The following is a 13663-nucleotide window of genomic DNA, read 5'->3' on the forward strand; positions in this document are numbered from 1 at the left end:
AGGCTTTAGTTGTTGAAAAAGTAATATATTTCACTTTTACTTATATTTTAATCGACAAGGGGTTTATAAATCTGATAAACACTGGCACTTTTCCCCATCCTCTCCTCCTATTACTCAGCCTCAGTCATACTTTGAGTGAGTGACAGGTGAATTTAACCGATCACAGTGAAGTGTAAACTCCCAGAAGAAGCAGATGGCTGTAGTTACCTCATACAACCACTGGGTGTCCATGAAACTGTGATCTAGGCTTTGGAAAATTGTGATAATTATTTTTGCATATCACCTACCCCTAGCTGTTAGTTATTTTTATCCCACTCGGGGCCTTTTACAATCCCATCTGTACCATAATCTGCCCAGGGACCACACTTTGAACACCTTTCTTTCCCAACGCCTTGAAAATACGTGTCTCAAATAGATTTCATAAAGCCATCCGAGTGACTTATTTCACCTTGGCACCTTCTCTGACTCCATTATCACACCTCCACATCGCCGATAGCAACAGAGCAGAAGTCTACGGGCCTGAATGTTTTTAGGGATGTTTTTGAGCTGAAATTAAGATGGATGATAAGCGTGGAGGCGGTGAAGATTTATGGTTTCTGTCTACGCAGGTCCCTTGTCGCTAACCTGGCAGCCGCGAACTGCTACAAAAAAGAAAAACATCTGGACTTGGACGGCAACTGGGAGCTAGTGAAGAAAGCCAAAGTCTATTATATCGCGGTAAGTGAGATCGTGTACGGTTCGGAATGACTGTTCCCGGAGTCCATTGCCAGAAGAGGACAAAATGTTAAGAGGTTTTATTCACAGGGAATTGCCTCTGTAAGCCTTCTGCATTGTTAATACACCTATTCATACCACTGTGCATGGAAATGAGCTGTGTTAGCGAGACAATACTGGCTTCTATAAGGGTTCTCAAACTGTGGGACGAAGGCTTCTGCACTGCCTGGTTTTGTTTGTTTATAGTTTGGAGTAAGTTACTATTGAATCAGTTTGGGTTTGGATTTGTACTTGTTTAAAGGATCTGTACTTGAGTTTAAGAGTTTTATAAACATGAAAAACAGAACTACATTTTAAACTAGTTGCGGCAGTCCAAAGTTACTCCTAACTTTCCTAACACATTACTAGCATCTTAATTATTCACAACAATGAGTTTTAAGCACATTTAGACAACTTTCAGAGGCCACAGCTAAGTTTTGCCATAACGCTAACAACAATTAGCATGCTAACAGCCTACCAGTGCTATTTCCTGGTTTATGGAGGATAAAATAGGTTTATAATAAGATGCAGACAGACGTATTTTGACCCTGATCTGCGTTTACAACACATCAGCACTAGGGTAAAACCAATTTTACTTTATTACATTAAATAAATCGGGTACAGGCCCTTTAATCTTTGTTTAATTCTGGTTGGGGTCATAATTTGACCTGATATTCATGTGTTTGAGTCACATGACCTTTCCCTGACATGGGCGCCATTTTGTGGACCTTTCAAAAGAATGTTTGAATTGTTTATTGCTATGGAAACTGTTCTCACGTTACATGTCTTGAATCCCATAGTTAAGTGAAGTCTTTATCATAGTTTAGACTTGTAGTGTTGGTTTTAGTTCATACTTTAGTTTAGTCCTGGTTTAGTTCTAGCATAATCCTGATGTGGTCGTAGTTCAGTCTTGTTTTGTCATGGTTTAGCCCTGTGAAATTGTCCAACTTTCTTTCAGTACTTTTACACAGAAGACATGCCAACAGGTGCAGAGGGCAAGTGTGAAAAATGTGTTGAAACTTCTTTAGGTGACACAACATGGATTGGAGCAGACAGATGCTGCAGTAATGTCTTTGTCAGGGGGTCAACCAAAGCTCGTGTTTCAGAGTTTGGGATTAACTTTAATTCTAGTGGATTAAGTTTTTCTTCTCATCCTGGGTCCAAATGATAGCCCTGAAATTACGCTGCATTCCAACATCCATAAGCAGTGAAAAAAGACACAAATCAGAACTATGTCCAACTTTAAACCCGGGTAATTCGAGTTCAGTGGTTCCTCGGTATGATTATATAGAGCCTGTATAGAACTTTTATCCTGTTTTATTGTTGAATGTTTTGGTTTTTAGATTTCTTTCTTTGTTTCTTTCTAAATTGCGCAAAATTGGTTCTTGTGAGAGATAAGCCATATTATAATGTTGCTTCCTCCTCAAAAACATAACTTGAGTTGTGTTTTGTTTCATGTTTGAGTAACCCTTAGTCTGTCCAAATCTCTGCACAAGAGGGTAGCTAAGAAGCTATAGACCTCTGAGATGCTAAAGGCTTTTTACACCAAATGTGGCAGCAAAAGACCTTCTAGAAGAAATACTTGAATGAACTATTTCATCACCGACCAAAACAACAGTACGGCGTGAGTGAGGCTTAGAAGAGGGTTTCCTGTTACGTTTACCTGGCTCCCTCTGGACACTGTAGGACACAGAGAAGGGACACTTTTGTCCAGAGGACTGTTCCTCTGCTCTAACTAAAGTAAAGTATCCAGACACAGGATCTGCTGATTCTTTCTGATCAGGCCTCTTGTTAAGATGTACAGAGACACGAAGGCGACAGATAAGTGCAGTATGTTTCTGCAGCTCAACTTGAATTTCCCTCGGGATCAATAAAGTATCTCTGTCTATCTCCAAAGCTCTAAACGCTCTGTTTCACCTTGTGATGTCATGAAACGGTAGTTTTCATGTTAACAGCTCCTTTTACCTTTTGTTCAGTAGAGATTGACAGTTCCAGGACTGAAATTATCCAAATGATTCTAGTGATGGAGTGTATGGAGTTTAAAACAAAGTAGAGCACTTCTTTATTTTTATGTGACATCACAAGGTGGAACAGAGTGTTTTCAGTTTGTGAACACACACAAACTGTATTAAACGTGTGAATGAAACAAAACATTAAAGTTCCTCCACCTACTTGTCTCCATGGAAAAGCTTTATTTTTTTACCTATTATGTGACACAGTGTGCCTTTAAACCTACAGAGTTTGAGCAGATAATCCCACCAGGCCAAGTTATAAAGTTATAAGTCAAATCTATGGAGAGGTCCATTCACCGTAAGAATCCATATTTTAAAAGTGATTAAAACACCTGTTATTGGATAAAGGCAAGATAAATAAGTTTAAAGCTATACTGTGTAACATTCCAGGCACTTCTCCATAGACATAAGCAGGTGGTGACCATAGACTGTATATATAAATGGACATAGCTAACCTGCTAGCCACTGTGTTCATCTTTACACAGTCTATGGTGGTGACGCTACACCGGAAAAGTTACGTTGTAACACAGATCAAACTTTTGTTGCTACGGTGATGGGTTGTAGTAATTTCTCTGGAAGTTTACACCGTTTCGTTCTTATTTATGAATGAATGAAGTATTGAAATTCAAGGGATTCAAGATTGAAATTCCTATTGAGCAGAATAAAAAAGCCTATTACTAACTTTATGAAGATTACACAGCTGCTCATAATGTTATCCCTGATTGGTGTACTTCTTCCCACTGCAAAATACCCAACTCCTGAGTATTAACTCCAGTCTGTCCTTTTAAAACATTTATAGTCCGAGATGGCGGAGGAAACGGCCGCTGCTCTTTTGAATTTGATCCTTTTTCGCTCATACGCTGTGAAATTGGCTTTAAATCTCCCTCTTTAAGCTTCCCTAATAAGGTTCTTCCTCACACCGCCTAATGGGACCTAACCCACATAAACCCCAATACTGCCCCCTGCTTCACCCCACGCCTCCAACATGGCCGCCGTAGCTCAATAACAGCGGAGGTTTCATAATTAGCCTTCCAGTCACAGCGACGCACCAAAAAAAAATAAAAACAACAAAAAAAAAACAACAAAATCTGCTAATCTGTGCCAAGTTAGCAAAGCCCTCTGTGTGGTCGCATTGCTAACCCCATCGCTCTCCCACATTAGTAAACAAGACGCATCCCCCTTTTTTTTGCAAATTGGCAGTTGGTTTTTACCACATCCGAAGGCTCCGTGGGATTTTTAGCGGCGCATAGAAAGGTCTCAAATGGGTGTTTTGTTAGTGCCTGGAATCTCAAATAGCGAATTGGTATAGAACATCCCTCCCCCGGGTGTCTTTGTCAAAATAGCGGATCATTCTCTTTATTAGGGCCCCATTGGCACGGCTGAAGTACTTAGCCGATACAGCAGCTATTTCCACTTAATACAGTGAGGGCCAGTCCAGAGACAGCCTATTCCATTAACCTTGTCAAGAGCACTCACTAGAACTCACCCAATTTACTGCAACAATGTTCCTCCTATCTGTATCCATCCCGGTGTAGCGTCTTTGCCAAAAGGTACTAACACAACCGTATTTGCAGTAGGGTTGTTCGTAGTATCGAATAATTCTAATCGATGTGTTCATGTTGATTTACGGACAAAATGGTGAAATAGCGAGACACCAGGATCATACAGAGCGGGTTAATACGAACATTTTAAGACCAAAATGACGTAGTTTTTCAACGGAAAGTGAATTGGAGCCAGCAGCGCGTTAGCTATATCCATTTATACATACAGTCTATGTAGAAGTACTGCTCCGTTATAACTAACCTATGTCCCTTTCATGATTTTGAAAGTGCAAAAAGTCTGAAAAAGTGTAATAAAAGCTGCACTGAGCACCATATATATATATACTATGTCAAGTAGTGTATGTTCTAAGTGGTTGAGTGACAGTTCTGATGGTCGATTACTGTCAAGATCACAGGGCAACTCTCCAAGACACTGATTTAAGACCTATATGTATAGAGCCATCAGTGAAGTAGTGGTAGTAGTAGTGGTAGTAGTAGTAGTAGGTACGATTTCAGAAACATAACGGTGAAATACTTGGTTTTTGCCACATTAATAGTACTTGTAACAATAATGGCCTGTGCTCTGTTGGTTGAGACTGTGTGGTTGTTTGTGCAGTTATGTTGTACCAATGGGCAAGACACTCTCCCTGACTACAGCGTTTGTAGTGTTGGTGCAAACAGAAGTGCTGAGTATTTTTAGTGCATAGTGGTAGTAGTGATAGTGATTTTGGTAGTAGTAGTGGTAGTAGTAGTAGTAGTGGTAGTAGTAGTGGTTGATTGCTAGTGATGTAGTAGTAGTGGTAGTGGTAGTGGTAGTGGTAGTGGTAGTAGTAGTGGTTGATTGCTAGTGATGTTGTACCAATGGGCAAGACAGTGTCCCTGCCTCCAGCATTTGTAGTATTATACAAACAGAAGTACTTAGTATTGTTACTGCAAAATTGGTTGTAGTAAAAGTGGTAGTAGTAGTGATAGTGGCAATGGCAGTAGTAGTAGTGGTAATAGTAGTAGTAGTGGCAGTAGTGGTAGTGGCAATGGCAGTATTAGTGGCTTTAGTAGTGGTAGTAGTAGCAGCAGCAGTTTAATTAGTAGTAGTATCACATTATTCCTAATTGTGTAAATATAGTTCTGCTGTGGTTTTGTTATTGATCATTATAAATGTTTTGCAATGACTTTATATTTTATTATGTCTACCACACGCACACACACACACCCACACATACACACACACACACACCCCCACACACACACACACACACACACACACACACACTCACACTCTTCCTCTTCAGTTTTATCTCTCAGACCTGTGGGTTTTTCTGATCTGATGCTGTTGATTCTGAGCTTAAACGGTTGATTGATGCGTTTTGGCGTTGTCTTCTTCAAGGTGCTGCTGCCACGCTCTGATTGGACTGTGGGGTTTGGAAGAAGTGAGCCAGCATGGAGAGAGGGAGAGAGAGGGAGGGAAAGATGCAGAGGGTGAGAGACAGAGGGCAGAGAGCACAGAGGAAGTAAAGAGGGGGGGTGATGAGTGGGAACGAGAGAGAGGCAGAGGCTGGAGAGAGATGTGAGGGAGGAAGAGTGAGAAATGGATTGAAAGAAAAGGACGAGAGGAAAAAGGAGAGGAGAGGGAGAAAGAAAGAAGAGAGACCAGGGAGGCAGAAAGGGGCTAAAGGGAGGGAGGGAGAGAAAAAGAGAACGAGAAGAGATGAAGAGAGAGTAAGGGAAGGAGGGAAAGCGAGGGTATGAGAGAGTTATAGAGGATGGAGAGACAAGTGAAGGAGAGAGAGTGTAGAGGAGAATGAGTGAGAGATTGATTGATAGAAAAAAGGAGAGAGAGAGGGGAAAGCAAAAGAGAGGAGACAAAAAAGAGGGGAGAATGTGAGAAAGCGAGAGATAGACACAAGAGGGTGGAAGAGAGATAATGGCTAGAGAGGGTGAAGGAGAGATAGAGGTAAAGAGAGGAGGAGAGAGAGGGAGAATGCAGAGAGAGAGAGAGAAGGAGGGGAGGGAGACAGAGAGAGGGTGGCAGACAGATTCAAGAAGCTCTGTCGTCTCGCACAAAGACGAGCAAAAAAAAAGAAAGAAAAAAATGGTGTTGAACGGCTGCCAAATGTTTTCTGGCTGTTGCTAGGAAATCTGAGTCCTTAGGCAAATCACTGCACACAGACCAACAACAAAGAGAGAACGAGAGAGATGGAGGGAGACGGAGGGAAGGAGAGAGAGACGGAGAGAGATGGAGAGGGAGGGGGGAGAGATGGAGAGATCGAGAGAGGGAGAGATGGGAGAGAGAGAGAAATGGAGAGAGCTGGAGGGAGGGAGAGCGAGAGATAGAGGGAGGAACAGAGTGAGGGAGGGAAAGAGAGAGATAAAGGGAGAGAGAAAAACCAAGGGACAGGGAGGGAGAGAGCTAGAGGGAGAGATGGAAGACGTATAGAGGTGAGAGGGAGGGAGAGGGATGGAGAGAGGGAAAGGGAGAAACCGCGGGACAGAGAGGGAGGTAGAGAGAGGGACGGAAAGAGAGAAAGAGGGAGGAAGAGAGAGGGTGGGAGGGTGAGAGAAGTAAAGAAGGAAGGAGAGGTGGAGGGAGAGACGGAAGATGGAGAGCGGTGGAGGAAGAGAGAGAAAGAAAGAGGGAGTGAGGGGGAGGAGAAAGAGAAAGGGAGACTGAGAGAAAGGGAGATGGGAGAAAGAAGGTGATGGGGAGATACAGAGTAAGAGAGGATGGAGAGAATGATAGAGAGACAGAGAGATAAAGTGGTAGAGAGGAAGAGATATGGAGAGAGAGGCGGAGAGGGAGAGAGTGGAGTGAAAAAGAGGGATAGAGAGAGGGGTGAGCGAGAGATGAAGACAGAGGGATAGAGAAAGGGAGGGATAGAGACGTGTGATCATGTGACTATGGAGGTCAAAGGCCGTCAGTCAGGTCACAGTTCAGATCCATTTGCATGTTTATCATTTTAAAGCTCCTGTTTGATGCGATTCACAACAGGACTAGCTTAAATGCTCAATTATCTTAGCATTGAAACATAACACAGTCTAATAGTGAATGTAAATGTAAAGTGATGGAGAGTCAGTGCTCATGATACTGTAATCCACCATCAAATGAACTTAAAAGTAAATATATATATACATACTCATCAGGAGGACGTTGACTCCGGGTTGCCATGTCTACGGCCAGATTAACTTGATCTTGGAGCTTTAAAATAATTTCAAAATGTACAACCTTCACGGGGGACCATGGTGGTATAAGCGTTCCATTATTAAAGGTGCATTATGTAACTACTCCGGTGGGAAGTCTGCCATCTGCTTGTCGCCGTGGAGATGTTAGTGTTTGTCTGGAATGTTCCATAGTATCAGTATAGCATCAGACTTGGAGAGAAGGGGATGATATAGGTCAGTTACATGTCAGATCTTTGGAGAGGTGATCCCATTCATAGTAAAAATGCATGTTTCTTACCAGTAAAAAACTCCCACAGTAGAATACATGCACAATACATAAGATTAATGCAATACTGTGGAACTTTCCTAGGAAAACTGTAACTTGATCGTGGAAACAAGCAGCGGATGGACCCATATGAGAAAAGCTACGTAGAGCATCTTCTACTAAAAAGCAGCTGGTTCAAATCCCGTCCGAATGCTGACTGTTGCTGTGTCCTTTAGCAAGACACTTAACATGACTTGGTACGTGGGTGTTGTGATGGCAATCAGTCAAATTACCATGCAACTATTTGTCAACCCCGAGAATAAAACAATAATTATGTTGAAATATACATACAAAGACGAAATTTTAATATGTCAATTGGACAAATCGTTGTAGGATTGAAAATGTTTTGCAGCATCAAGTCGCTTCTTCAGTTCTGGTCAGATTACTACTGGACACTGACTTATATTTATTTGAAGGGAGGAGCTAACTACACTCAAACTGTAAACAGCTGTTGTCTCCAGTTTCAGCCTTAACGACGCTATTCAACCTGTATTGACCGCCTTGAAATATACATGATTACTAGGGTTGGTTGGACTAAAGACATGTGCTACTGATAAATTGTTGCATGGACAAAACTCTCAAAAGTATCACGTATCTCTATGTATCTGATCTAAAAATATATAATAAGAACTGGATAAGACATTCTCCCTCTGTCCCGGGGCGAGATCCACTAGTGGCCACTCCAGATACTGCAGCCCAAAGCGAATTCTCCCATTTTTTGTAATTTCAAACTGCTGACGGGGCATCCAGCTTTCACAAAGGTTGGATTTTGTAGGGATCCTTCTCTATTTTCACAAAATCAACATGGTCAACTGAGACGCCATCGACCCAACCGATTAATCGACGAAACCGCAGCCCTAACGATTACAAATATTGTCAATCACCTTGAACCTTTATTACAAACAGATACAGTGGTGCTCCCTTCTTTTAATACTCAGAGAATCACCAATCAGAGCTTTGCAGATCACTTTGTGTAATAGGCGGCCATCTTGTTTTCTTTCATTCATTGGCGCAGGAGGCAGCGGAGTTCGAGATTCATTCAAAGTGGCGTTGTCAAGTAGAAGAGATGATATTACAGACCAAAAGTGCACACTGGCAAAAAGAAAGCAAACTGAACTGTGGTATAGAGCAGACGGGGAGAGAAAGATGCAGAGAGAGAGAAAGAGAGGAGAAGAGACGGCCAGCAGGACAGAGGGGAGAGAGATTACTCAAGTTACAATCAATCATTTATTCAACATTGTTATTTCACGTTTGAGTTTGCAAGAATCCCATGCACTTCAGCACATGTTTGTAGAGGTTTAAACTACAGGTACAACAGCACTTTTCTATACAAAGAACCAAATACAACTTCAAAACTATTTCTATTTGTGACATATTGCACAGCCTTAGCCATTAAGGGCCTGAATGATTATGCAAAACAACATTTACTCCAGTATATTGTAATAGCTACAGACTTAATTGACTTTTCTAACATTTTGGCACTTTGTTGGACGAGAACCGTAAGGAATCAACTGCCAGGGACAAATTATTTCATCCAGCCAGAGACTATGTTGAATGAGAACCATGTGTAAACAACTGTGACTCCAAATTGGGTACAGCTCTTTTAACGGTTTTGAACAGGCCTGAAATTAAACTGCCAAATTACATTTAATTTTGCAGTTCGAGATGTTACTTTACTGACGCATTACTACAGATTGAATAAAACTCTTAAAAAATAAAATAAAATAAATAACAATATAAATAAATAAGTTGTGTTGGGTAGCATTTGTTAAGTGGGTGCATATAGCAACCATAGACTGTATATATAAATGGACATAGCTAACCTGCTAACTGCCACGTTCCAAATATTCCATCAACTCTGGCTCCAATTCACTTTCTATTGAAAAACTGTGGCCCCTCTCTGTGTAACTGCAGCTGTCAGACTCGTCATTTTGGTCTTAAAATGTTTGTATTAACTCGCTTTACTTGATCCTGGTGTTTTTATTTTGCGAGGTCGCTCCGGCTAGCGTTAGCAACAGGTTTGATTGATACTGTTTCTAAGCTCCCGCTCCCTGCTAAACCAACCAAAGCTGTTGTGGGAGGGAAGCAGCGTTACCTTCAACAGCCTCGCTCCGGATTGGCTCTTTGGTTGCTATGATACTCGCAGTTGGAATTCCGAATATGAAACTCAGCTAAGTAACTGTATATCTTATAGTAATCGTACTTGTACAGTTGTAGTAGTAACACTCATGATACAAAATCTAAAATCTGACCTTTTAAATTGAAAGTTTAAAACCATTTTGCTTTTGAAGATCAAAATTACAATTATTTCCACATTTTCTTCTTGTTGAGCAAACTGTCTGTTATAATGTGCAGTCACTTTACAAAAATATCTCAATGTTTTTACGCGTTCAAAGATGTAATTATTCCACATATCTGGTATTTACCCACATTGAAAACGCAGAGGAGAATACACAGTGAATCGCTGGTAATGACTGGGCACAGATGGTCAGAAATAACCCAAGGAGAGGCAGAGGAGATGGTCCGCTGTGCCAACTTCCTGAAAATCGGCCAATCAGGCGCGAGCTCTGCCTCTCTGACACAGCTGTGGGTAAACTCATCATCGGGCGCTCATTTCCCTTCATTAAATCATTGTCTTTGTCTGCTCCCGTCTCAACCGTCCTGTTTCCAAATCATTTTCAAGCAAATTTAAAGGAACATTTTGAAATTTGGGGATTAAAAGCTTAGATGTTTCAGAATGGTGTGTTTTATAGTGATCAGATGGTAGAATATAACTGTCCAGGCAAATTGTGAGAGTGTAATGGTGTCCTTAAATGTTTTATGTTGCCTGTATAATTAGTCCTTTTTATTGTCCAACTTTTTTTTACTACTTTTTGCGAAAAATTTTATTCGATGAGCTATAGTTATATTATCTGACTCACCAATTTGAAATTATATAGGTTTAGGATAGAGATTGCCCATTCAGTTTTATTTCTGTTATTTTTCCTTTTTTATTTATTTAAACCCAAACCACTATACAATTTAAGTATTTTAAATACAAGATTGATCATTCAGTTTTTTTTCTTTATTTAAAGTCAGACAAACAATTCATCATTCAGTTTTTTTTATGTAAAGCTAGACCAACATATAATTTAAGCATTTTAAATAAGATTTATCTTCTTTTTTTATTTAATTTATTTATTTATTTAAACCCAGAACAACAACCCATTTTTAAATGCAAGATAGACCGTTTTTTTCTTTATTATTCATTTATTTAAATATTACAAAGTTTTTGATACAAAGGCACAAGCATACATATATTTTAAATTCCAGTTGTCTCTTTATTCTTGAATTTGTTTTGTAAAACTCATTTTTTTTCTGTTTTCGTTCATTTCTTTATATTGAGAGATGTAATATTCTATGAACTTCATGTTTCACTATTGCTTCATCAGATGTTACATTCAAACAATTGACCTTTCGTACCATTTTTTCCCTGTTTTTATTTGAAATTTTCCACAATATTGCATGAAACTAATCTTCATGAAGATTAGCGCAGTTGACATCACCAGGCAAAGTTACACGTCAGATCTGTGGAGAGGTTACTCTGCTCACAGTAAGAATTTCTCTAGCAATAAAAACACCTTTAATTTAGGGAGATGGATATGCCAGATGTGTTTTAATGCCATTCTGTACAATAATCAAGGCAAAGTAGCGACATCTCCATGGAGACAAGCAGGTGGCAGACTCTTTATTAGTAAAGCCACACAGTGCACCTTTAATTAAGTAACTATTCTGTTTCTTTACTTGTCATTTTTGGTCGTACTACTCTTCTCTTGTGCTTTGAATCCGCCAGTACTTTTTTGCTTCTTAAACTACTCTTTTACTTCCCTCCAGCCTGTACAACTCCTCCTATTGATCTAAAAGTGCCCTCTCTCATGCACTTACCGTATATGTAGTGTATAAATATCTCTAGAGCAGGTCCATTCTTCCTGTTTCCTTGGCAGCAGAGTTAGCCACACTTTGCTGACACCTCACAACGAGCCAATGATAATCTCTGTAGTGTGCGCTGTAACTGGAGATGTCCTCGAACTGACCAGTCGCTTCCAACGAGGGACAATCGCACAAGTGTCGATATCGCACTATTAGCTAACGCAATAATCGATATAGAAAAAATTTATTAAATACAACCAATAACACCAAGTTTCTTCATTTGACGGAAATCTGTTGTTTTAAATGAAAAGGGGCACTATATAACCTTTGTGGGGGAGTCTTTTACCACCTGTTTATGACACAGACACTGGGGGCGAGGTGGGTTAAGCGTCTTGCCCAAGGACACAACAAGAGTAGTCATGTGTGGGAGCTGGAATCGCACCGCCAACCTGTTGATATTTATGTTGACAGCGGGATTCGAACCACCAACCTTTAGATCTCTACCATCCGAGCTAACGTCGCCCATTAAATGTGTCTGTTTCCATGGAGACGGGCATTTGACACCAGTGGGCCATGTTACAGGTCAGATATAAGTGATATGTCAACTTAATGCCGTACTGAGGAACATGACATGTAGCAGACACTACTCCAGAAAAGTTACGTAGTGCCTCTCTAAATGAAAAGGGAAATTGTATGTAGTATTTTCCTTAGTACGTCCTAAATTAACCTGATTTAATCTCGATTTTGTCATTGTGAAGTTGTTATTTTGGCTTGTCTGACTTGCACATGCACAACTGAAATTATCCAGTTTTATTTTCCAGTTTCCTACCTCCTTATTCCCTGCCTCCTTATTCCCTATCTCCCTATTCCCTCACGTGTCTGTTAGCAGGACGGGGGCGCAGACTGGTGGACCCTTCTTGTATCTATGAGTAACATTATACAGCCTTTGTGGTTGCAAATGAGCTTTTCATTGCCAAGGTTGACTTCTGGCGAGCCTTATTAAATAGATTTGTTAGTCATTTCATCTTGATTAGAATGGGGTCCCATGGGTGCTGCTTTTTTGAGGAGGTTTGCGCAGCTTGGGTAGCATCTGGCGTGAGCGCTTACCCCTCCCTTTCTCGGTGCAAAAGTTAGTATTTTTTATCGTACACAAACTGAGGTCCAAGAAATATTGAAGAAAGAAACAATAATAGTTTTACATTACGATAAACACAATGTAGAGCGAGCGTATTTATGGATTTCAGATTCCTTTTTATAGGCACCATTTTGAGTACTCTCTATCATTCAAAACATGGGTACGTTTTGTTTTGAATTGTTAACCGCTATGGCAACGCTCTTAAAAACCTATGGATACGCATCTTTGGTGTATTGGTTCATTAATTGTCCAGTTTCGTAATGTTTAAACTGTGGTTATTGGTGCACTTACTTACTCTGGAAAGTTATGCAGTATAGCATTAATCTTGCCTATCTCCATGGAGACAAGCAGATGACGCTACCAGTTCAAGTTGCAGGTCAGATCTGTGGAGAGGCAAGCCCACTCATCTATGTTTTTCCAAGCTATTTTTGACCAATAAGAAAATGCAAATCGTACAAGTTTAATGCCATACTATGAAACATTCTTGCCATAGCAATTTCATCTCTATGGAGAAAAGCTGTTTACAGACTCACCAGCAAAAAAGTTACAAATTGCATCTTTCATTTTTGTCTTGTAAAAACCTATTCTGGCCGTTGACTTTTCACTTTGTCCAAAAAACAAGAAACCCATTGCCAACCCTGATTTTAACAATTTGTAATATCCTTGGAAAACATTTGAATATAATTTTCCAACCAAAAACCCTCTCACTCGCACACACATGTCTCAAATAAGGTCACATTAGGACAAAAATAAGCGCCGGGGTCCTTAGCATTCCTGCCTGATCTGTCTATGAAACAATCCCTCCCTATTAGCCCCACGCCGTAGCATCTTT

At 40.4% G+C, this 13663-nt stretch overlaps 1 protein-coding gene across 2 annotated transcripts in view; it reads left to right on the plus strand.

Annotated features, from left to right (window-relative positions):
- Positions 1–13663, plus strand: part of LOC117387565 (adenosine kinase) — a 277300-nt gene that overhangs the window by 112157 nt on the left and 151480 nt on the right. For both annotated transcript variants that reach the window (XM_033985095.2, XM_033985096.2), the window contains exon 6: positions 609–717. In XM_033985095.2, the coding sequence (XP_033840986.1) occupies positions 609–717 (109 nt within the window). The remainder of the gene's footprint in view (positions 1–608; positions 718–13663) is intronic.

This window comes from Periophthalmus magnuspinnatus, chromosome 19, assembly GCF_009829125.3.
Source record: "Periophthalmus magnuspinnatus isolate fPerMag1 chromosome 19, fPerMag1.2.pri, whole genome shotgun sequence".
Taxonomy (NCBI): domain Eukaryota; kingdom Metazoa; phylum Chordata; class Actinopteri; order Gobiiformes; family Gobiidae; genus Periophthalmus; species Periophthalmus magnuspinnatus.